The sequence below is a fragment of the Arvicanthis niloticus genome, chromosome 3, assembly GCF_011762505.2.
Source record: "Arvicanthis niloticus isolate mArvNil1 chromosome 3, mArvNil1.pat.X, whole genome shotgun sequence".
Lineage (NCBI taxonomy): Eukaryota > Metazoa > Chordata > Mammalia > Rodentia > Muridae > Arvicanthis > Arvicanthis niloticus.
Window position 1 is genome coordinate 120,753,029 of NC_047660.1, and position 26,763 is coordinate 120,779,791.

The following is a 26,763-nucleotide window of genomic DNA, read 5'->3' on the forward strand; positions in this document are numbered from 1 at the left end:
CCTGTTCCAAGGCAAAGACCACATCCTTCAAATCTCAGGTAAACTCATCATGCACATAGCCCACTATGAGGAAGGAAAAGTGTGGGTTTGCCTTTCTACTTCTGACATACCAACACTTAAGCCACATTACTTACATAAAGGCAAGGTACAAACATTTTGAGTGGCAGTATTTTTTTCCCCTGAAATTAGAATACAAATCTCTGCTAGTAATACTATGTCACCAAACCACATGCCCTGCCTCAGAATTCCCTGAGGTCATATTTGGATAAAGGTATTAGAAAGATGGGAGACCGAATTTTCTCGAAAACAAGGAACTATTTACGTTATTTCGATTGTTCTAAGCATTGAGTCTATGTGATACAGACAGAAATAGGTGTGGGAAGATCTTTCTGCTTGCAAACAGTGGCAACATTAATCAGGTAGACTCATTTTAGGGTACATAGATATCATAAAATATGCATTAAATTGTACTTACTCTTGTTTATGTAAATTTTCTTATACTTATATTATTCCTTTTCCCAATTCAATATATTTAGACTTAACCTGGTCTCAATCACCGCATATTTAAAATGAAATAAAGACAAACAAACAAAAACTCCATAAAACATCAAACACTGGCTTTTGTTGTACCCATCAATCAAGTAGACCAGATATACCCAATTTTTATTAATGTTTTAGTAAATCTGCTTCCCTAAAGAGCCAAGTCTTTAAAAGATTTTATTTCATTTTTATTTTTAATTATGTTCTATGCGTCTTGATTTAGGCACATGAGTGAAGTGCTGCAGAGGCCAAAAGAGAGCACCCAATTTCCAGGAGCTGGAGTTCCCAATGAGAGTCCTCTGCAAGAAAGTAGGTGCTCTCCAACATGATGTCTAAACTTGAGCTACACACAGACTAAATCGAGAGACATGCATGGGGGGAGTGTGTGAGGGGGACCATGAGGTCTCAACCCTACAAAAAGTACTATAGGCAACCAAAGAATGCTGAATGCAGCAGAAAGAGTCTTCCCCAAGGACGAGCACAATGATTGGCTATTTAATACTGAATGGTCAGCTTGGAAAACATACACATATATAAAAGTAATATTATACAGACTGACCAGGCTATATTTGGAAACACACACACATATACACATATATGTAAGTATGTGTATATACGTATATGTATGTATGTATAAATGCATATATGTATGTATTGGCTATTTAATACTGAATAGTCAGCTTGGAAAACATACACATATATAAAAGTAATATTATACAGACTGAACAGGCTATATTTGGAAACACATACACATATATACATATATGTAAGTATGCGTATATATGTATATGTATGTATGCATATCTGTATGTATGTATGTGAATATAACAATTTTAAAAAGATGACCATGAATTTGAAGGAGAATAAAGAAAGGCATATAGGAGGTTTGGAGGGAAGAAAGGGAAAAAAGGATGTAATTATAATATTAAAAAATTAAAAGAAATAATAAAAAATACATATTTAAAAGGGAAGGTGCTCTTAAGGACTAAGCCATCTTTCCAGAACCTAAAGCTTTAAATAGGATAATGAGAAAACATATCTAAAATGTTTTAAAGGCACTACTTTTAGGAAAAATTGTATACAAATTGGGAAAAAAAACCTATCACCTGGTAAATAGTCAATAATACAGCATAGCAGCTCCTACTTTATAATCTTTGGCAATGGTTCTTGAAAACAAAATTATACCAAATTGTAAAAATTGTCTTAGTTCATTTGTCACCTGGATATACATTTTTCATAAAGTGCTCTAAATAGTGAGGCTCGTAATGAGACAGGGAAGGGCTTTTCGGAGAGTTTAAATATGGTTACATTATTGAGTGTCATGCTAAGTGATGACATGTATGGTCATTAACCAACAATTAACTTGCAGATTATTTGGGGGGGTGGGATAAACCGCCATTACAGTTCTTCAAAGCAACTGAGAATTTAAAGAATCGGATCTACAGTCTATGTGGATAGATGGAAAATACCTTCCTGTGACCTGGAAGTAATTTCTTACTTATCAGTCATAAAAATAGCAGTTACAAATATGTTGTCTCATTAGCATTTTTTTCTTATGTAGTTTAAGTTTCTCCAGTTTCAATGCTGAATTCTAGAAAGCCAGTGTTGGCCTCATATATTCATGGTATTGGGAGCCAAAACTGTATCAACAGTCACTGTCATTCTGCTGTACAAAGCACTGCATTGAATCACTGAAAGTACCCTCTGACATTCTGAAGGAGAATGGCAGCAGGCGTGCGGCAAGGTCATATGCTGGCTGGAAACAGAGTCTTTGGAGCCAGACCATTTGGTTCAGTTCTGAATCTCCTACATCACTGAACAATAGCTGTATGTCCTGAATCTCTCCCTGTCTCACACTTTATCAGAAAATCAGAGAATAGAGACTTGTCCTTACTTACATGTAGAAGTTTAAATGAGGGTTTGACAGACAATCAGCATTATGTAAGTAATGGCCATCACTAACTGTATCCTACTATTAAACCGTGCTATCTATTGTTATAATCACTATCCTGCATTTATCAAAAGGTCTGCATCTCATTATCAGCTCTTTGGAGTGGGTGGGCAAGGCCTTTGATCCCTCACAGAGATTCGGATGGTAAGATACCTACCAGAACAACAGGTTTCAAGCTCTGGCCACTCAAGCTTGCAGCGCTTGGCTGGGCATCAGCATGGGGCCCTGGTGCTGGGTCACTGCTTCTCCTAACCAGCAGTGGAGTGCCTGAAGGACAAAGGAAGAGGTGAGAGGTCAGACGAAACCCATGGAGAGGAGAATATATGGCACAATGTGTTTTAATTAAAAGGGTTTATAACAGGCTTTCATGTCTTACCATTCTGTTTCTAAGGATGCTTGTAAATGCGCCCACCCGATGCTCTCTGGGCACCTCTAGGTAGAACAGCATGCATATACATACACATACAGTCTTTCAACCCTCACTTTTCCTACCTGCATTTGAAAACCAGACCATTGCATTTAACAGATGTGTTAGGTGATGTGAGATTGGGCAGTGGGCAATCTAAGAACTGTTCTAAGAATCATGTGGAAATTTAAAGACTAATTTATGCACAAGACTGATGAAGAAGTTCAAAAACATTGAATGTAATTTGTTATTCTGTAGACCAAGAAGCATAGTTATTACTGCCATGTGATGCGTCCCAAACCTTCTGAACAATGATCCACACTGAATGAGATTATGCTCTGAGCTTATAGCATTAATGTCTATATAAGAATACAAGGGATTGCTTCCATTCTGTCCCTTTCCCTCAAAGTAGACAAAACTGATAAAAATAAGTTAGTTCTTCTAAAAATATATCGCCATTTATTTTAATTTAATAAAAGCTCCCATTATCAAATATTTTAGTCAGTTATTAAATTCTGAAAAACAAACAAACAAACAAACATACTATTAGAAAGTTCAAATGCAATTCAACCTCACCAGAGCTAGCAAACCAACCATACACACTCACTGCAATTAGGCCTGGAATCATTTGCTTCATACAAAATTGGAGAAAGGAATGTAAAGAAAAAAAACGTGCCTATGGTTTAACAATCTCTCTCACAGAAAAAATTAAGCTTTTTATTTGCATGCTTTGGGGGAAAGAGTGAGAAGGAGTTGAATGCAGTTTCTCATTTATCAATATTCTGAAAATAATCCTAAAACTGCAATCTCTGTTTCAGCGTGAAGGAACATTTTCAGTGTTGCCTTAAGTTATTTATCAAATAGATTTCATATGTGCTACAACATTTTTTCTTTACACAACACAGAGTCACTAATACTTTGTAACCTTTTTCTCCTACTTTCTTGAAGACAAAACTTTCCACAGTGTGTTGATGTGCTGCTGTTCAAGATAGAAACACTGTGACCAAATGCACTAGCAATCCCTCCTACTTCCCTTCTTTCTCCTTACTTAATAGAAACAGCACCACATTAGACTTTACTTCCTCCATCTCCACAGTGTTATAAACAATGGTTCAGCTATACAGTTGGCAATTTCTTCTTCAATGAAACTTAAAAGATAAACTAGACTAGAAGGAAAGTGGGGAGCAGAAGGCAGCTATCATCCTTGCAGCCATCTTGAGCTATATACCCTGACAAGAGACTTATTTACAATAGCCTACAACAGCTGAGCACACTCTGATACCATCTTGTTTTAGACACCCAGGATCTTCCCTTGGGTGTGTGAGACTTAAAGGTGAGATTTAGAGCCGAGACTTAAGGGCATGACTTAAAGGTGTGATTTAGAGATAAGACCTAAGGGCATGACTTAAAGGCATGACTTAAAGGTGTGGCTTAGAAGTGAGACTTACAAAAGGCGAGAGGCAGACAGAAGAAATTATTAGACACTTGAGATTTGGAAAGAGAACTTGGGCTAGGCACTTAGCACTTGGAGAAAGAACTTGGAACTGGGAAAGAGACTAGCAACTGGAACTAGGATTAGGACCTGAGACTTGGTACTAGGAACTAGGGACTTGGAGAGAAGAAGAGAGACTGAAGAATAAATGGCATTGAATCACACTCTGTCTGGTCTTCATTGTTCGCATCCATCCTTGCTCTCTCTCTTGCTGAACCCCGACCTGCAGACTGGAGCAGCTTGGGGCAGTGTGGGTTCCAACATTGATAGAGCAGTCTCTGACATCCTGGCCCCCAAGCGTGTGCTAGAGCAGTTCTCAACAATTTCCTTAAAACTCAGGCTCATATCAATTTTCTCATTCTTCAGTTGACTTTAGGTAAACTTCTTCCAGGTAATCCCCTAAATGATCAGTAGCACTAAGAGAAGAGTTGGTCTGGATGCACTGTTCTCAGAAACAGCTCATGATAATTGAAGTCCCAAAGAAACTCGGAGAACAGGAAAAGAGACACCTGCCTTGAAACTCTCAATTCCTTTCTAGTATTTAATAAAGTGAATGTGCTACAATTTAATAATCTCAAATGGGAAAAAAAATGAATAGGAAACAGGGAGTTCTGGTTCACCATGCTATTTCCTCACTGTCAAAAACAAGGTGATGATGTAGCAGAGAAAAGGAATAGTGATCAACAATCTCAAAAAATTTTATTTTTTAATTATTATGACTTTTCAGCTGAGTTATATACATACATGCCTACATACATATGTGCACACACATACACATACAAACACATACACACATGATATACAACATATGAACACATGCACACTTCATATATACATACATATACACATACATATGCACATGTATGTATACACACATATAGTCACACATATTGGTACCACACACATGTACATACATATACACATACACAGATACAAACAGATACATTCACACAGATTTACAGAAATACACACACAGGTCAGAATGTGTGCCATATGCTTTTTCTTAGATTATAAATGTCTTTTCTCAAGCCATAGAAAATAGCTTCTCTTCAAACTTGAGGATATGAACCTATGCCTCATTGCAGTTTATCTACTGCTTTATGATAAAATGCTAAATTACTAAAGGTGCTCTTGAAATACGTGCTCAGCTTTATGCCTTCGACATGCCATAACATTGTCACATATTTCTCAAGAGATGACAATTCAGTTTATTCGACTATATTGACTATTTAGAACATTCAAACAATTCATGTATGGTACTCCATTATTATGTATGCCTTCATATTTTTATGTATCTGTTGAAAACAAATTTAATTGATAAATATACCCTCCCAAACAACTAATCAACCTTTAAAATGGTTGGATCTTTCTTAAATGTGGACTCAGATCATTAGGAAAAAGTTTCCCTCTGTGGTTATTTTTTTTTTATTTTACCTTCCACATTTGAATGTCTCCTGTTGAGTCACCTTCTAATTTTTCCTTGGCTGTCTTAATGTGTTAATAACAAGTGCAAATCATTTCATACTGGAATTAATAATGAGCATCTCAAAATATGAACTGTTATCTCAGTTTTAAACTAACCCTCCTTGTATTACTTTTCAAACTGCCAACCCCTATTAGCAGACTTCTGTCAAGGAGGGTCTGACTTGCCACTCGAAGCCAGAGAGAACATCCTTGTGTTCAGTAGAGGCAAACAAGGAGATGGGTTAATGCTTAGGCCAATCTGTGAACACAGTAGAGCGAAAGTCACACTTCACAATTCAAGCACACTAAATCAGAGGGAGGGGCTCTGCCTGTTTCTTTTCCTTGTGGGGAGGGGAGGGAATAAACATGCACATGTGCTGAAGGACCTTGTAACCTCACTACAGCTTACAGATGCTAAGACTGCTAACTGCCGTCACTGGTCCAGTGGATGAGGCAATGGCTTTGAAAGTCATATGACTGGTACACTGAAAGTAAACTGTTCTGTCATAATCTCTCCCTTGAAAACACGGTGATAAAAACTTGAAGGAGCTGATGGGAAAGGAGGAGATACTAAAGCATGTAGAATGCACGGCTGACCATTGTGTATTCCTCAGACAGGAAGATTACTCTGCTCTCCTCAGCTTCTCCACAAAGGAAGAGAAGTCCCTTTATGTTTGCTGTTAATGATGTTAGATTATCCAGAAGATTGTAAGATCAAATTCACTTTTAGGGAATATTATATAAATGAATACTAGCAAAATGTAATTCTACAGTAATAATGTATAACCTTAAAATTAGAATTGAAAGTATTTTTTTTAAAGATGGAGTAGAAAGGGCCCTCAGAAGTCAGGAAAATTTCTAACCATTATTTTCTACCTTAAATTAGAGGTTCTTAGAGTTTAGAGGCAAAAGTATTCAGTTCAGCTCAAGAATTCATAGATAGCATGACTCCTTGCAGTCAGAGTATAAAAGCCAGTAAAGGCAAAAGTGATAAGATAAGGTACATTGCATGATGCTTATCTCTACAGTTAAATATCTGAGACTAAACTGTGCAATGGGAGCAATGCAGTGGGTGGAGGCCTTGGCAGCCAGCTGAACAACCACAGTACTCTGGCTTACTTTTCATAGAAGAAAACATGGGGCATAAGGAACATGCCATCGGGTATCAGTGTATATACAGGTAGGTAACCATAACAAGTGGGCAACATAGCGATAACAGGAGAATGCATAGCAATGTACACACATGCCATGGACTATGTAAATCTCCATTGTGTACCTAGATAAGCTGGGGCCATGGGAACCCGCTATGCTATATGGAACAAAAAGAAGCAATGATGGAATACATAGCTGACTGTGGTTATGTTCCTATGAAAGAGGATCTTGTTAATTAAGCTTAGTTCCCACTGGGGTAGGGGCAACGGGTGCTCCAAGCTTCACTCTAAAGAAAAGTTAAATATTCACGAAAGACATCTGTCTTCAAAATATAAGATGGCTGAGCCAGTTAGCACAGGCTATGTTTGGATGGAGCTTGCTTTCATGATAAGTGATGTCATTTAATACTGAATTTGGAGAGCCCTGAAAGACATGCCATGCTTGTGGGAGGAAAAAAGTGTAATTGGTTTTTAGGCATCTATGAATGATGTTACATTTTCTAGTTATTAAACAATTACCAGTTTAATGATGGTGAAACTAGTGTACAAAGGAGGTGCAGTTAAACATGCAACACCCCCATTAAATGTCCCTAAGTCATTTTGTAAAAAGAATTTTAAAAGAAGCAACAATGGGTTAAAAGCTCAAATTATTATACTAAGGGACCATGCATGGTATGAAGGCAACATGAATGGAAAGTGGGGAATATTTTCTATATATGTGTGTAAGAATGCAGAGAGAGACAGAGAGAGAGAGAGACTGAGAGAGAAAGACACACACACACAGAGAGAGAGAGAGAGAGAGAGAGAGAGAGAGAGAGAGAGAGAGAGAGAGAGGTTTTACATCTGAAGATTATTTTGGATGGAGTTGCTTAAATGATAAGTCCTGTCATTTACTATTGAACCTGGAGGGCTTTGAAGGACAGGCCATTACAGAAGGAAATCAAGCATCAGAGGAATCATAACAGGAAGCTCTTGGCAGCAGAGAAAACAAACAAGAGTTTTAAACATGAGTCTCACATCAAGTCACAAGGACACATGTTGTAAATTGTGCAGGGAGTAGCAACAGCAATTTATTTATTTAAAGATGGTTAATGATCCTCCGGAGCAAAGCCAGAAGGGCAGCTTGTCAGTACTAGTGAGGTTTCATGCTTAGGCCGCTTCAGTGAATGTGCAGACATGACATTCTGTAAGAACAAGATGGTCTCCTGCTTGGGAGGCAGGGGGGGCAATGCCAAGATGCTCAATAGAATGTCTTCAGCCAGAGGCAGGAATTGGGAGAAGATGGAGAAAATGGAGGATTCTGGCAACTAACTATAACTCCATTCTAATGAGCATGAACACGGTGGACAACTGTGAACCTTCAGTGTCTCACATGGGGAAGAGCAATGGCTATTTGCTCCTAATGATTTGATTTTAATCTGAAATGCTTCTGTGTGCTTCCAAATGCAAAGGTGAATTTTCAATGCAGGCAATATACAAAGATGAGAATGAGTTGTCATTGAAAATCATGTTGGGGCACAGAATAAAGGGCAGAGACAATGTGACGTGAGCAAAGGGCATGCGCCATGTGTGGGTCCCTTTCACAAGCTAAGGAACAAGGATCCAAGACTATTCTAGAATCCTCTATTGAAAGGCAAGCAGAACCATGAGCTGTTAGTGAAACCTCAGAAGAATTTGGAGAACATGTGGTGGGAGAGAAGAGAAAGGAAAGACTGCCATGATAGGCCACAAGTGTACAGCGGGCAGTAAGCACTGCCTGTTCTGAGTCTTTAGTTACTTCTATTCTGAAAAATTAGTTCCTGCAGTTTCATTAAAATTGCCAAAAGAAACATTTGCAGTTTACAGACAAGGAAAGAAATTCTAATATTCCTGTTATGATACGATAAAATAAATAGGGGAAAATCCTAAATATAAGAAATACCTTTAAATTGGTGTGTCTCTCACATTTGCCATGATTGGAATTGCAAATGGTAGGAAAATTTGTAACCTTAAAAATAGTAAAAGAAATGGGAAAAATTACAGAGTCAGGATTGCCAGTCAGTCAACATGGGCAGCATCTTGGTATCTGTACACTGCATTTCCTTAGCTGACTCCACAGGTACTCTACCGAGAATGTTACATTGACATTATCTAGGGCTTTCAAATGTGCTGAATGTATCTGCTCTTAAAATATGAGTTTGTCCTTCAGAAGTTTGGTTCAAAAGGATAAAGCTCAGGAAACCTGCCTTTGAATGGTTACTGTAGCATTGTATAGCCCCTGGAATCCATTCCCTCGCTACAATCACCTCAGCATTAAATGAACAGGTTGGCATTTGGGTAGCTTCTTCAAAGTCCTGTTCTTGGTTACAAATAGATAGCACTATGATTTATATAGCCAATGGAGAAACTGAAGTCCAAAGAAGTTGAATTTCTATAATATTTTTAATTTTGTGATTTTGTGAGTGTAGGTCATATCCCCTTGGTAGGTAGGAGGATAGAAGTCAGGAAATGAGATAGGTTCAAAATATTAGTAATTATTTTAATCTCAAGAAGAGGAGAAAGAGTTTGAAAGACACAAACAAAAGGAATGAGGGCAAATACAGTATGGATGAGGCAGACATTTGCCCACAGTGTCCTGCACATCACTATACTGGGGTGCGTCTATTGGCAGGTGATTTACATGCCTTGCCCGTATTCCTACCCGTCCTGTCAAAACTTTACTGAAAGAAGCCCAGTATAAGCAGTACATCATTTATTTTGGAGACAACTAGGTATCTTTGTGTGTGCACTTTTACGAGCCTCAGAAAGGGCTGTTCAACTTATGGCTAACAAACTCCACAGCACTGATACCTGGAGACCCATAAAAAATTGGTAATGATATCAATAGCTGCACAATTTATGGCTGAGTACTGAGCTGAGATCGCTTTCTCCTCAGGAGTGACTGACCCGCCCTGGAGCCTGGCCTGTGATGAATGCAGCAGCTGTGATGTGCTTTCAGACAGACTCTGTGATGGAAAAACCACACAAGAGAAATGAAGGCCGATTTTAGGTAGGCTAGAAACTTCAGTCTTAAATATCACTCCATTAGGAAGGAGACTCCCAGTATCACTATAAAGGGGAGAAGAAGTGTAATATGACTAACATTTAGGGCCATTTATCTCTCATTTCTGACTACAAAGATTATACTTGTTCAATACATGATGGAACAAACACAAGCAATTCACAGAATCCCTCCTGGCCCCACAATGGATAAGAAGGGACTCGAAGCTCAAGCCTGTTTGGGAGGTGGGAAAGCTGCTTCAGTTGCAATGCTGTTGCTGTTAAAACACAGGAGGCGTTTGGAAGACTGACTGGGACTAACACGTATATCTGAAGATGGCAGTGCCTTCAATATCATGTGTGCTGTCAACATTCCTGAGTGTCTGGGCACTTTCAACTACAGAAGTTTCCACATTCCATCTGCTTGACATATACAAATTTATGTCTTTTAAAATTATTTAAAGTACTTTATGTATTCATCTGCTCATTCTATATAAGGGCAGTTAATTCCAAATTCCAATCATAGATTAGGTCAAAAGTGTCAACCAGAGTATTTTCAAGGCAAACAAAAGTCCTGGTGTTTGAAAAGTAAACACTCTTAAAAAGACATAAACCAAAAATCATAAATAAAGATACATTAGTTAATAAGTTCAAATAAAATCTACGAAATCATCAAGGCTACTAAATCAACAGGGCAAATATAACTTCAGTAGTTGATCTTCAATTCTTTGTTCTGGTTTTCAAGGACTGCAGGGGCTTCCCCAACGCTCCTCCCAGTTACGCTGCATGCTGAGTTCTCTGTCATGTGCTAAGCGCTGAACAGGACCACCCATAACTGCCTCAAACTGCCCCATGTCCTCTGATGTTAAATAATCATCATCTAATATTACATCAGATGGTAATCTGATATAATCCTGTCACCATTTCCAGGTCTGTTCCCAACAGTAATAAACCAATTCTACTCTCTGCAATATTCAGATACCAGAACTTCAGGACCTCATGTGCATGAGGTCCCTAAAAGATCAAAGAGAAATCTTTGTAACAGAGTCATGTGGTTATATGATTTTGTCTAATTCATCTGTGTGAGATTTTAATTTTCAATGTCTTCTTATATCTTTCCTTCTATTGGTTGACACTGGAGTGGCCAAGTATAGTGGTTTGAATATGCTTGAACCAGGGAGTGGCAATGTTAGGAGGTGTAGCCTTGTTAGAGGAAGAGTGTTACTGTGGGTGTTGGCTTTGAGAGACCCCCCCCCCACACACACACACACTCACACACTCCTAGCTGATGGAGGTCAGTCTTATGCTTGCCTTCAGAACAAGATGTAGAATTCTCAGCTCCTTCTCCAGAGCCATGGATATCTGGACCCTGTTGTGCTTCTCACCTTGATGAAAATATTGTCCTTTATACGAGTCACCTTGATCATGGTGTCTCTTCACAGTAATGAAAATCCTAACCAAGAGAGAAGTTGGTACCAGGAACTGGGGTATTTCTGTGATAGATCTGACCATGATTTTGTTTGGAAGAATGTAGACTTTTGAGACTTTGGATTTGGAAAGCAGTGCAATGCTTTAAGTGGGACTTAAATTGTGCAGACCTGGCCCAAGAAGTTTCAGAGAAGAATGATAGTATGTGGCCTAGAGATGATTTTTGTGGTATTTTGGTAAAAAAAAAAAAAAAAAAAAATGTGGCTGCATTTTGCCCTTGTCTAAAGAGCCTACTACCTGAGGCTAACTATAAGGTAAAGAATATCAGATTAATTATATTGACAAAGGAAGTCTCAAAAAGCCCAGCCTAGACTATTCCTGCTGGCTTACTCTTATGAAGAGTGTTTTGATCAAGTTTAGCAAGCTCAGAACGGAAAAATATAATATGTTTGGTTTAAATAGCAAAGGAGTACTGGGAATGAAATGGAGCTGAATCCTTTGTTCAAGGAGATAAACAAATCAGGGGAGTGGTAATCCCAAGGAAAGATTCCACCCAGCTAAGCTTATTGTTTGTCTATGCAGTTAAACAAGCAATAGTTATGTTGTGTTAGGTATTATTACCTGGTTGTTGTTTACATTTGGAGTTTTAATTTGGAATGAATTACAACCTAAAAATGGAGGGCATACTTTTGGTCCGGATCTTGAGGCTGGAAGACATAGGTTTTTGATCCAGATATTGAGGAATAGTGGCCATGAAAAGCTTAGGCCCTGGCCTGGTGGCACACTCCTTTAATTCCAGGAGACAAAAGCCAGCAGATTTCTGATTTCAAGGCCAGTCTGTCTGGAACAGAGCAAATTCTAGTTGAAGAAAAGCGTAAGTCCAGGCATGGTGGTACACACCTTTAATCCCAGCATTCAGGAGACAGAGCCTCTGAGTTTAAGGTCAACTACAGAGCAAGTTCCAGGACAGCCAAGCTTAGGCAGTAAAGAAGTTAAAAAACAGAAAGCTAGTGATGGTTTAATAGAACAAGGGGGACATGTTCTAGCCCCAGCAAGCATCAGAACTCACCAGCTTCAACCTTGTGGTTCTGGCTTTAGAGTCAAGAATAGAAGAGATTACTGGGACAACTGATGGTGGTTAGCTGGAGCTAAGAAATTAGTGGTGACTAAGAAGAGACCAGCATCACTGAGGTGAAATCTTCTGGGAAGTGTTTTCTGAGAGCACGAAGAATCTGTGTTCCAGAGATATCCAAGGTTGTACCTCATGCTGTAGCTGGACTTGGTAATGTACAAAAATCACTCAGTTGATATTAGTTTGAAAAGCATAAAGGGGTCATGAGAGCAGCTGTGACTTGGCACTGGGAGAGGCCAGGAAAGGCTATTGTTACAGGTGCAGCCTCGGTTGTAATTGACAATCCAGGACTAAAGGGGTCATGTAAAGAGGTTGAGGCTTGGCACCATGAGTGGAAGCTATGAGAGGCTATTGGTGAAGCCTGGTTGCAACGGAAGACTCCAGAGAACTGAAGATGCCAGTACCATGAGATGATCACCAAGAACAGTAGCAGCAGTGGAGTGGAATCAACTAGAGTCTAGAGTGCTACAGAGGGCAGATCTGGGCATGTGACCTAAGCCCTTTGTAGGAGCCCAGAAGGTCTTGTGTGAATCTCACACAATAAAACAAGAATCCGTAAAGTTGAAGTTGCCTTGGATACCCCAAGTTGTTAGAGATGTCAGACCCATGGGACACTGATGAGAAAAGCTGCTAACAGGGAGTGGAAACCAGCCTCCCAGAATGAAGTTTGTTACTGCTGAATGCCAGATCTACCAACAAGAATAAAAGGAGTTGGAGATCTAAAGAGCACTTTGACATCAGACATGGAGTCTTTTCACATCAATTGTAAAATAACAAAGATGTGTCCAGAGATACATGAAAAGAGGAAAACAGAAAATAAAAAAAAAACAAGTGAATTGATACAAACACTTAAGTGTAATTATAAAAATTTAAGCCAAGAATACAAAAAAGAGAGAGAGACAAGAAAAGAGAAAAGAAAAGAAAAAAAAGAAAAGAAAAGAAAGGAAAGGAAAAGGCAAGTAGAGGAGATGAGGCAAGACTACATTGCTAACTCCTTACTGGCTATCTAAAACTCTGAAGCACCTAGCAAAATGGACACTTAATAGGATGCATGCCAAATAGAGATACAGGCCCAGTGATAAAGCTTCCAATCCAAAATTTCTGGACTCTAAAATGTCTTTAAAGAGGGATCTTTTTAAGAACAAAAAGTATTCGAGCCCCCATAAGTAAACAAATTGCTACTGTCAGATTTGTTTCCCTTCACCCAACACTTTTTTCTTTAGCATCAATGTTTATTTTAAAACAAACACCATTTACACCAGTGCTGCATGTGTTATCACCCATGTGACTTAATGGCAAATCAACAGGAATGTGACATCAACACCCATGTTAAACAGCTCAGGTGGAGACTCTTGGATACTGACTAAAGTCTTGTCAATTACTGTGCTTTATGACAGAAGCCATTGCCATGCAGTTAGGTCTTTCAGGTTCCTATAATTTATAGTCTCAGATGCTAGATATTTATGAGGTAAATTTATATTCGTAAGATTTATGGTTACCCATGAAAAAGCTAGAGAGATGATACTTGAGTTTACTTGCAAAGATTCTTTGGAACAACTGAATTTTAAATGGTATTTGAAATGAAGAAGATGCATAAAATGATACAGTCGTTTTAGTTAGAGTTTCTACTGCTGTGATAAAACACCATGAGAAAAAGAAACTTGGGGCGGAAAAAAAGGGTTTATTTCAGCTTATAGTTCTCAATCTCTGCTCTATCTCTGACCGAAGTCAGGGCAGAAACTCAAGGCAGAGCCCTGGAGGTAGGAACTGAAGCAGAGGCCATGGAGAGATGCTGCATACCAGTTTGCTCCCCATGGGTTGCTCATCTCACATTCTTTTATAACTCAGGACTACTTGTCCAAGGTGGGATACCCACAGTGGATGGGCCCTCCCTATTTAATTATTAATCAAAAATATCCCTCACAGTGTTGCCTGTAGGTCAATGTGGTAGGGACATTATATTAATTGGGATAATTGAGAGTTTTTCTTTTCATATTTAGCTTATGTCAAATAGATTAAACAAAAGACAGCACAATGGTATGAAGTATATTTGTAGCAAGCAGAATGGTACTTTAGTTTAGAGGGTAGCAGCAGGTATCCAGGCATGGATATCAATTTGCTCAGCTGGAGGAAAAACATGGACTCAATGACTAGGAGCCAACTAACTAATTGAGAAGTCTAAGGGGTGATTAGAAGAACAATAGCAGATAAACTATTTATGTAAAGGTTGGAATTTTTCCAGTTGAAACAACAGTGATGTTCTAACATGAGACATTGCCTACCATCGTTTTAGGCACTGATTAAAATAATTTTTGGAAAGGAATTGGTACCTTATGAACATTTCAGCTGAGGAAGTCATGGAGGAGTTGTTATCTTTGTGGTTTATTTAATAATTCCCTTGCAAACACCCTGAAATGAACATGGATCCATGTTCAGAGAAGCAGATGGTCTTGGGGTGATTGCTTGACTCAGAGTAGAGCATATTTGGGATAACTCCTCAACACAATGATGCTGGCCCACAGCGAAGTCTTATGGAACAATTCATATATCTTAAACTTTAGGCTAGAGCACCCGGTAAGTTAACAACACCTTCTAAAAATTATGTCACTGAATCTTCATGGGAAGATAAAGGAGACATAAGCCATGCTCTTAGATCATTGACCTGTACCTGCTAACAGTTACTGGCTACCTTGAGCACTAAGTTCAAATCACCAAGTCCTTCATAAATGAGATAGATACATCCCTGAGTCAATTCTAGGTGTCCTGGGCACAAATCTATATAAGATTTACCAGCTGCATTTAAAACCTTTCATCATTACATTTTACTGGATCATTTGGTTCCCTGACAAAACTAGAGGAAGTAGTGAGGTATGGAGCCATTGTTACCTCTAGGAGACACTCAAAATTTGGTTTTATTCTCCTGCCTGTATGTCCACATGTTGCCTACTGTGTGGTAGCAAAGCAAAGGCCCCTCAGAGACTCTCTTCTGTTAATATAGATGGTACAGTTTCTGCTTAACAACGCTTAAAATTCTAAACAAGGCTTATCAACTGTGGCTCAATGAAGAAAAACACGTATCCCATGCCTCTTCAGCAGGGAACACATCTATTGAAAGGACCAGAGGAGAAATCAGGTTCTTTGCTCCATGGAGATATTTCCAACACTTGTGACCATGGTTTGAGACTTCATTTGTTGACTCATATCTGCTCCTGGAGCTCACAGCTCAGCTTTAACATCAGGCACTTTTACTGAATACATCTGACCAGTAGGAAGAGGTCATATTTTGTCCATGATGTCAAAATGACCCAGCTGTCCAAGTCTTTGTGACCTCATATTAGACAAATGAAATCTAATATACTTTAAAGGACTCTGCAAGACCACCCAGATGTTTCATATGGCTGCTGTTTTGCTACTAAATAGCTCCATTACCCAGGCTGCAGAACATTACCCCAGCTGACTAATTCACCCAGTGGCAGAGAGAGGCAATGATGCACACAGATCATTATTGCCTTTCCATGTAATAGCACCTCAAATTCAATGTGCACCAAAGTGCAAAGGCCACAGGTACAAAACCTGGTTTCACAACTTATACAACTCAGGAAGAAACAAACTACTGATATTAGCATTATTAGAGATCTAACTTTTAAGGGGAAGACATTTGGACATAAGAATGTCTACTAATGCTGAATTACAGGGTAGCAATTCAGTTAGAAATTAAAATATTATCCACAGATGAATTTTTGAGAGTCAGGAGAATAGTTGGATTTGTATTAAATATAAACATTTTAAATAACTAAATGACTGGAACAATTAAAGGTATTTTAAAGAATATCATTCTCAGAACAAGAACATTTTTATTACTGTTTTTCCCATAGGTGTTAGGAAAACCGAAGTGATTCAGAAGATGTCTATTGAGGTTGTAGCAACACCTCTCCTATCTAGCTTATGGCATCAGTCTATTATTTTTCTATGTCACAGCTTCTGAGAACTGTATGGTGCTAGGTCAGTGCTTACTATAACAGAAGAACATGGAAAAGCCCATATAATTAAGAAGTCATGAAGTAACACATTATAGCAGATCTACAGAGATGAAAGGGAGCCTGATGACAAACCCTGACATCACCGGCCCACTACCTATGACAAACATCAAACTGAAGGTGCTCACAAGAAGCCAGTGTCTACATCAGACAACTTTTGTACAACAGTGTACATCAGACAACCATTGTCAAATGGTTTCTGAGATGTCCTTTAATTTGAGACAAAGGAGCACAATTTCATTTTTCAGGTCTTGTTGGCACAGACCTGGAAATAAAAAACAAAACAAACAAAGAAAAACCCAACATGCAGTGCTTCTTTCAATAAGGACCATCAGAGGAAAGGAGGAGGTATCCTTATGAGCTCTATAGGAAGCACTGAGTTCTGTGGGAATTGTTTTCCCATGGTACCTGTCCCATCTAGAGATCAAGGTGCACAAGTGCATGTGCAGGTACATACACATACACACACACACACACACACACACACACACACACACACACACACACATACACACACCACAGGGATGACACATGGCTCTCCAAATAAAAGAAGCAGAGATAGCAGCCATGCCAGTAATGCTTCTCTATAGATTATTTTCATGTACACAATGAAGTGGGTCATATGGAGGATGTTGTTTTAGCTTGTGAAAATCTTTCTATGTGTACTTAAAGTTTCATATTTGTACCAAGTCTCCCAATGCCCCTTATCCATAGCCACTGGTCACACTCAGAAGACGCCTTTAAACAGTCTTCAAAGAGAAAACTCAGCAATTCCAAACTAGATTTACATACTACAAAAATATTTACTACCCAACAAAGCACATGAGCAACACATTTTATCTGGGGTGAGGATAAAAGACCCTCTAGGAGGACAGAAGGGAGTTACAAAGTCACACGAGAAAGGGGTATACTAGGATGTGAGGAATTAATGACCATGAAACAATTTGCTGTGGCTTGTACCCTATATTCTGATTTTATAAGCTCTTATGTTTAGAATACAGATTTCATAAGCCCTCATGTTTAGAATAGATTTCGTTTCCTATCTAAAACAAACATATGGTATCAAGCAGTCTTTTAATGCTCAGATTTAAATTAGTTTTAAAGAGATAAAAAGACTGAAATAGTTCTGCTATTTGTGCATGCTTAACAGCAATATTTATGTCAACATATTGGCAAAGAAAATGTAAGGATCCTTGTATCTCACTGGGCCCACAGTTTCATTTTAGAAGGAACACAAAACAATTGCTTAAAATATTTGCAGTGTTATATATAAATAAGGTAGAAGATTCGCGGACTTGCCTCCAACAACTTTATAGCAAAAATTTCAATTTTACATTGGAAAGTAACCTTGCTAAACAATCTCATGACTGCATCTGTCTGATAGTTTGTTACATTTATATACTACATAGTCACTATGACTTCTTTATTGTACATATAACACATAGCCAGAATCCTCCCAGATTCCAAGGAGAGTCTAGGCTGTTTTCTTTGCATTTTACTGCAGTGAAACCTCTTCCTCCTAATAGCGGGTTTCTCAAAATTGAGTCACAACCCATTTGTGAATCTTGAACATAAACTAAGAGGCTTAGCATTCTAATGCACGGATGATACAGGAAAGATGACAGAATAGAAAGAAAAGAGAAGTTCAGGAGCAGCTTCCCTGGAGGATTCTCGACAGCTGCTTTGCAATAGGAAACTGGGTAGGAAGTCTCTAGAGATCACCATCAACTTAAGGAAACATACCTAGTCCAAGATTCAGTCCAATACTCCACAGCCTTTCTGCGTTTGGAGATTTACTGTCCTGATTAACATTTATTTTCCCTAGGCATTTACTGGAAATCTGCTAAGTTGCTAGGAAATGTGTTAATTACTGGGAAAACAAAGATTACTATGACAGTCTTTGACCTTCAAAGGTTCCAAGGATAGAGATAATATGTACGATGATGTCACTAGAGATATCTATGAAGTCACAGAAAATTCTGTAAGAGCAAGAAAAACTATAGCTATAGAAATTGGAGGTGACTATATAGGACAGTGGATATTGTATTTTACACATATCTATCCATCCATCCATCCATCCATCCATCCATCCACTATGTTCAAGGAACTGATATAGGCACCAAAAGAAATTTACATGAATATTATGTAAGAATATATAAGAAAACCTTCATTTATAGCATAAAAAGAGGCTTACAGGACAAGTCGAGGAAAAGATGGTGATAGGTACCAGGCAACAAGATGCCCCGGAAATGGAAAGGTTGAAGTTAAAGAAAGTATAGCTGGAGATAAGTGATGGTGGACAGCAGAAAAAGGTTTTAATATCATAAACAAAACTGGCCCATGTTTTATTACAGCAAAAACAAGGCAACCATGTACATATATATTTGTGAATGTATGAGTGAACTATATCAATACAGTGAAAGGAGAGATAACACATCAACCACACAGGTTGAAACAAAGATATAAATCTGATTTCAACAAGTTCCTGCTTCAAATCTTCATTTTGAATATCTCTAATAAAACAGAATCAACTCCTCTTAAGATGTCCCAAAGTTCTATGTACTTTATTGATATTTTACTCTTTCTGGAACCATTGGAAGTAGAAATGTTTATTGATTAGATTTTTATTTTAGCACATATGTGATTTTATGTCCTGAAACTTTATTGAGTTAATAATTAAGAGTTTATTGGTAGACTACTTGAGGTTTTCTACATTAAAAGGTATGTTAGCTATGACCAGAGAACACAGATTTATTATTTTCTAATTTGGAAACCATTTCTTTCTTTTTTTTTTCTTTTACCCAATTGCTTTGGCTAGGATATATATTATATCATATATAAGTACTAATAGTGACTATGCTTGATTAGTTATTGATAATGGGGATATAGAATTTCAGGATGGAGGTATAGACTAGTTGGTAGGGTATTTTTCTGGTATATAATAGGGCCACATGAACAGGGTATGCTGATGCATATATGTAATGCTAGCACTTAACTCAGTGGACAGAGGCAGGGACATCAGAAATGAAAGAATACCTTCATCTACCCAGTGAAGTTGAGGACAGCCTGAGATACACAGGACCCTCTCTCAAAAAAATTTTTCAGGATTTTCTCTTGTGAAAATGATGTGTATTTTTTATGGCCTTCTCTGATCTGGTACAGAATGAGTTCAAGGTCATTGGATTACTTATAACAAAATAAGTAAGCAAAACCCAACCAAATAACAAACTTCAAAAGGAACAAAGTAATTAAATAATTAACAAGATACAAAAATTAGCTGAAAGTGTAGCATTGGAAAGGTTAAAGTTGTTAATGGGAATATGGGTAAGTATGCATTTATGATGATGTTGGCAGTGATTTTAAGAGCTGACACATAAAGACAAAGAACGGGAACAAAAGAGGTACAGGTCAGACTTAAACCTTCTCCATGACAAAGCAAAATGGAACATGAAGGGGTCACCTATAGGCTGAAAAAGTATTTGCAACTAAATATTTGATTAGTAATTAGTGGTCAAAATGTTTAAGATACATATAATCCAATAACAAAACTCAAGGTGAAGGTTTAACACAGTAGTAGAACAATTGTCTAGCTTGTACAGACTCAGGGTTTGTTCCCTCGTATCTCAAAAAAGAAACAAACAAACATAATAAAACAAAGCAAAAAACACCAAGGAACATAATAGAAATAGATAACATGGTTGAAGAAGAGCAGAGGAGAGACTACCTCATTTTTCTACAAAGGTAAACAAATGACCAAGAGGTACATAAAATCATGTTAACTAACATTATCCTAGTAACTAACAGGGAAGTACAAACAATAATGACAATGTAAAGTCACTTCGTACATGTTAAAATGGCTGTTACAAAAAGAATAATGGCTACAATATGTTGGCTCTGGGGAGGATATGGAGATCCAGAAATCCTTATGCAGAGTAGAGATGAAAATTGATTATATACATTATGTATAGTAGTATGGACATTACCCAAAATTTAAAATATGAGAATTAATAATTACCATATAATCAATCCAGCAACTCAACTTTATTATATATGCAAGGAAACCTGACTCAATATCGCAAAGAAATATTTGCACTCTCGTGCTCCTTCCAACATTATTACAGTAACTACAATGGAGATAGTCTAGGTTTGATGGATGAATTAATGAAGAAAATATAATGTACAGATATTATTCAGCCACAAGAGGAAATTCTGCCATGTGTAACCACATGGATAAATCAATCTAAGGGAACTACACTAAGTGAAATAAGCCACACAAAGAAAGGCAAAGATGACATCATGGTTCATCCCTTGTGTGTACAATTTACATAAGTTCAATCACAGGAGCAGAAAGTAGGATAGAAATGTCTGGGGTGAGGAGTGAGGAAAATGACTAGGTTAATCACAGTGTCAGTGTTCAGTTATAGTGTGAACAGGTTTTGAAGACCCAGTGCTTGGTATGGTGAAGATAAAATATTGTACAATCTACTTGGAGATAGGTAAGAGAAAGTAATATCATTACTACAGATGCACATACATACCTCAGAACATCAATGAAGAGTGATGGTAACTGAGTAACCAGTACAAAATATTGCACCACCTCCTTGTTCATCTGGACTACACATAGTTTGTATTTGTGAACTGATTAAATGTCTTATAAAATCATATCTAAAACTTTGCCCTTAGGATCTGGCTTTGTTCTCTCTGGCTGCCTTTCTTGTTTCCATTCCTGATTTCCTCACCTTGTTTGGAACTATGGATTTTTCTGAATTCACTCAGACTGCTTTTGTGTGGAAGAACTAGTTGATCCTGTCTACAGTGTTTCTCCACAGTTCTTTATCTGTTCAGAGTGGGACTCTGCTAGTCCCCTCCTCCATTGTCCTGTTTTATTGTTTTTCTTTTTTTCTGCAGTGCCACCACTGAAAATCTTTCTGTGTCCCTGCTCACATATGTAATTTCTAGCAGCTGGAAGAAAGCTACTTGAGAGCAGAGAGTCCATCAATCTTCTCTGTGTTGTCCTCTCTAACCACAGCTATAAGAGTTGAGATCAGTGCAGGTTGAAGAACCAGGCAAAAATACTGGTGCATCTGAATCAGTGTATAGAGCCATAACCAAGAAAGCGAAATGTAGAATGCTGACCCAATTTACAAGATCAGGCACAGCGGGTCAGTGTGCTGGAGGACAGGAACCCATGGTCAAGGTAGGGCGTGTACTTTAGAATCTGCCTGACATTAAATCACAGGCCTGTGGCTTTTATATGACCATTTAGCAGGAACATAGAACACTGTACACAGAAGACATAAGAAAACAGCCTATACCTTCTGATTTTCAAATTCTGCATGGTTAAACCAAGACAGAGGATCTGTGAACTAAACTGCTCAGGAGAAACCTGTGGCACAAATTCTGTCCAGAATTTAGACACAGAAATATGTCCTAGAGGAGCTCCCCCCCCCCGTGTGTGTGTGTGTGTGTGTGTGTGTGTGTGTGTGAGAGAGAGAGAGAGAGAGAGAGAGAGAGAGAGAGAGAGAGAGAGAGAGGTAATTATTCTTCCAAGAATTCACTATGAGATGCAATTTCTCCAAGAAAATAACAGCTGTCTACTGTGTTAGCAACGAGTCACCCAGCATGCCAAAGGGCACCATCCACTTGTCGTTTGGGCAGATCTGTAGAAGAAAGGCTAGCATTTTTGGCAATGACAGCAGCCTAAAAGGAAAACACAAGCGCAATGGCCCATTTCAGGTAGCTGTGAATCACCCTGATTATGAGCCACCAGCATGCAATCACTGGCACACAGAGCCTCCTGACTAATAGCCATGAGCAGTTTGCCTTTGCTATCTAAGTGTTGCAGACTGAACACACTCTTGCCTGACCTCGACTCAGCATTAATACCTGAATCACAGCCTGAGGGAGCTCAATATTCCACTGCTAGAAAGAAGATAAACAGTAACAATACAAAGATGCAGGCCTTTTAGTACTGCTAGTTAAACGGATGCATTTAATCTTCCTTCATCATCTAAAATGTCTGTGATTATCTCTTGGTGGGATGAAATATACTTGAACACTGTTGCAGAAAGCCGGTTTCTGGAAGGTGTTTCCAAAAACCAAATCGGAAACAATAAAAAGGCAAAACAAAGCAAAACCTGGTTACATTTAGTATCACAGGCACACATCACTAGGTTGCCAGAGGGCATGCTATTTATGGTTACACAACCAGATAAAACCCCATGATTATTGAATATAACATATACTGATGGTGTTGATATACAACTATTTTTCTTGTTTACGATATGAACAGTCTTTTCTGCAAACATATGCCATGTATGTGTTATGGATACATATACATATATGCATACACATACATATACATAAAATATATGGAAATTATCCATATCAAGTGGTTCTTAATAAACTTGTTACACTTATTTACTTCTTGTGTGTATGTGTAGAAGGGTGAATAGGCCATGGTCTATGTGTGAAGGTCAATGGGCACTTGGTAGAGTCTGTTCTTTCCTTCTACCATGGGAGACTCAGAGCTAGAGCTTCAGGTTGCCGGGTGTCAAGTCTACCTGTTGGACCATCTTGCAGACTGTGAGCCATCTAACCACCTGGTTTCTTCTGACCTTGGTTTAGGGCAAGGGATTAAATGCTAATATCTTGCAAGAATGAATTGACAAGCATACTGAACAAACTTATGCTTAACATTTACTTCCATTATCAGAGCCATAAATTCATCATCCTAAGATGAAAATTAAACAAATATGAGGCATGTTTCTGAGGGAGAATTAACCCATGTGGAAAACCATGTTGATGTCTACATGGTCAATGGCAACACTCATCAGAAGCTCACCATGCACAAGTCTTAGTGAAAATGGGCTCTGTGTTTGTCAGTCTTCACAACTATCCTAAAAATGAAGATGGACCCCATTGTGCTGCTAAAGAAAGGGAGACTAAAGGAAGCTTATGTGTTTGTCCTGGCCTATCATATGGTGGGAAATAAGACTCAAATCCAAGCAGATACCTTGAAAAGCCTAAACTCCTATCCCTACATACTAAAGAGTTCAGAGTAAGAACCCTGAGACCAAACAAAAGTCCTGGCGATGCTCACACAATCCACATCTGTTTTTTTTTGTTTTGTTTTTTTTTTTTTTATTTTTTTTTTAATAGAATGGACAGTGACATCACAACTCAGCACTTGTAAGATGCTATTAATGCATCTTACAGCAAGGCAAAGCCTAAAAGCTTTCATTGTATTTAACTCAACTGTGCAGCAGACATGCTGTATACAATCTCTTTTAAGCAAACATTTCCTGACTGCTGTATGAAAGAGGGCTTCAAGCCATGGCCGGAGTTCCATCACCAGATTCTTTGGGAATTGAGAACAGGGTATGTCCTGTCCAAGCTCTACTACCTCCCCTCCAAATAAAGGCCACTTCTACTAAAAATAAAAGCACAAAAGCAAAACTACAGAAGCTGATCTGAGGAAAGTATGTGCACTGAGGATGCTCCAACAGAGAGACCGCCATTATCACAGGCAGTTCCTGCTCAGCCTGCCTTTCTTCCACTTCTTTGCTGGGAGGCCAAAGGTGGGGACCTATGGAAGCAGCATTGCTGCCGTGTACAATTATTATTTTAATCGACATTGTGCTGTGTTAATGAGTGCCAACCATGTGCCAGATGGTGTTGAAAACAAAGCCTTCCCTGCAATCCCGCCCAGTGGGATCACCACCTCTCCTCTCTGTGAAAGCGATCGCAAAAGTGGTAATGAGCTAACTCCGATGCAACCGAACTTCTAATCCCCCGACACCTTCTGATTGGGCATTGCACCAAGATTTGGCATAGAAAAGGCACCTGGAGTGCTGTCGGATGATCTCTTCAGGGATAATGGACCAGGGAACTGAGCCTGTAATGATTTCATATCAGTTTGTTCAAGTTCAGTTGCTATTAATTGGGTTCAAGTTCAGCTCCAGTTCACACAATCTAAATAAATAGCTGTTGCAACCAGCTTAGAGCCTGGCACAGTATGTATCTTTGTAGCTAACAAGAAGCGAGCAAAAGAGAAAGATGTTGAAAAATGCCTTGAATAAATGTTGTCTGCTACACAGCCTGCCTAGTTGCCTTATGTGTGGGGGAAGGGCACAAACAAACACCATTCTGGTTTCTTACAACTGTGCATGTTATATTGCTTAACAAATGATCATACTGAAGAAGGCAGCTTGGAAACAGGTTATTGACTAAGACATGCATTTGATTCTACAGGGCGGCTTCAGGCACAATGCTGACTTGAAGTCAGCCCAGTGTAGAATCCTGATTTTACATTCTCCATCCACCTTGGAAGCTGTAAGAAGCTAATTCTATTGTAATTTAATTAAAACCTGAAATAGAAGTCTTTTAGAAAAGTTCATTGCTAAACAGAGAAAAAGAGCAATATTGCAGACAAATGTATTTAAAGGAGCATTGCATATTTTACTGAAAAAAATCAATTCGAAATCTATTTTGGCTAGCCCACTAAAATTCACTTTAAATTGGTTTAGCTATAATAAATTTGAAATACATTTCTAAAGATCATTTTCAGGAAATTTTGAATGAAGGCAATTTCTAATTTAATGCTATTTGGAAAATTCTAAGTTCTGTTAGAATCCAGTCACAGAAGCTATGTATAGTTGGTTTAAGAAAACATTAGTTTCTCATAAAATCGTGTATAAAAAGCAACATGTACAGGTAATATTAGACTCTCTCTGTCTCTCTCTCTCTCTTTATATATATATATATATATATATATATATATATATATTTATATTTACTTTTGTGATATCATAATTTTACATTTAAAATATAACTGATTTAAACAGAATTTTTACCCATAATTATTTTTATCATTTTTACTTATTAATCCAAATCAGTGAAAAAAAGAAGTGACTAAAAGAAATACATTTTGCAAATAAGGAAATTATAAATTATTTGTTTGAAAAATTAATTTTTGATGGGTTAGATATCCTTTTCTGTTTTAGTTTTGTGAAATAGTAAAAGACAATTGACTAGGTATGGTGATCTTACAGTAGAGGAACATACTACAGTAAATATGAAAAAAATAAATGAAAATAAATATGTGCTGTAGAGTCAAAAGATTATGGTCCTTTTGCTTTTGGTATTTACTTGATGAATTAACTAGGGCAGTCTTTTAACTTACTAGAGCTCCAGTTTCTTGTTATTATAAAACAAAAAGAAAGAGAGAAAGAAAGAAAAGACAGACAGACAGACAGACAAGGTCACTGAAAAGTCAGCAAGAAATTGTACCAAAGTATACAAGACAATACTTTCAATCTAATTCCTGCTCAATAAGCAGTGCCCTCTCCTACTTTCCAAACCACAACCCATGCTGCTTCCAGGGTGTGGTCAGTTCTTTAAGTGATCCCTCCCAGTAGTAGTCTGAGGGCTGCTAAGAAGTGAAGATTTAGGATGTGAGTCACAAGGATCTATGGACTCAGAGCATGAGCAGATGCAGGAAAACACCATAATAAATAACTTGCTTACTGCCTACAATAAACTAAATCACCATAGATCTGCCTGGATAATTTATTCTCCCTTTCAACTGCTCATGCTTCAAGAGAGATAGAAACCTGAAGTTCAGCTGGCGTGACTATTCTCTTCCTGACTATAGGCAACTCTGCTTCTCTGAACTACTTCGCTGTTGTAGATAGGCACTTGAAACTGCTCACATCTGCCTCCTTTGTGACACAAGGTTTAAAAATTGGAGGCAATGCAGAAGTAAATGAGCTGTCTGTGCCCTACTGTCCCGTCATCTCCTATCACCTCCCTCTGAACTCTGCCAACCTTTCAGCTAAGGTGCTCCAAAAACGAGGCCACTGAGGGATTTCTTCCTGGTCAAATTTCCAGTTCAAGTGGTTATGGATCTCTGAAGGGATGGCCTCCAGGGGACCCTGCTTCAGGCTGATGGCTCCCACCTGTTTACCATTAGGCTGTTCGTATTAACCTTTGCCTTGTTTGCTTGACTTTGCCCATCTCTGATTTCAGGTTGAGGGTTTAGGGACAGAAGTGGAATACAATGCTGCAGAAGGCTAACCCCAGGGGCAGCCCCACAGTGAAGCTCTTAAGGGAAGCATCTCGCCCAGTGAGCCTTTCCTTTAAC

The 26,763-nt window shown here is 38.3% G+C and overlaps 1 protein-coding gene across 2 annotated transcripts in view; it reads right to left on the bottom strand.

Moving 5' to 3' along the window:
* Positions 1-26,763, bottom strand: part of Pard3b (par-3 family cell polarity regulator beta) — a 960,833-nt gene that overhangs the window by 532,780 nt on the left and 401,290 nt on the right. For both annotated transcript variants that reach the window (XR_013109510.1, XM_034497678.3), the window contains exon 4: positions 2,649-2,758. Coding sequence is in view for 1 of the 2 variants with exons in the window: in XM_034497678.3 (XP_034353569.1) it covers positions 2,649-2,758 (110 nt within the window). In the remaining variant the exon portion in view is untranslated. The remainder of the gene's footprint in view (positions 1-2,648; positions 2,759-26,763) is intronic.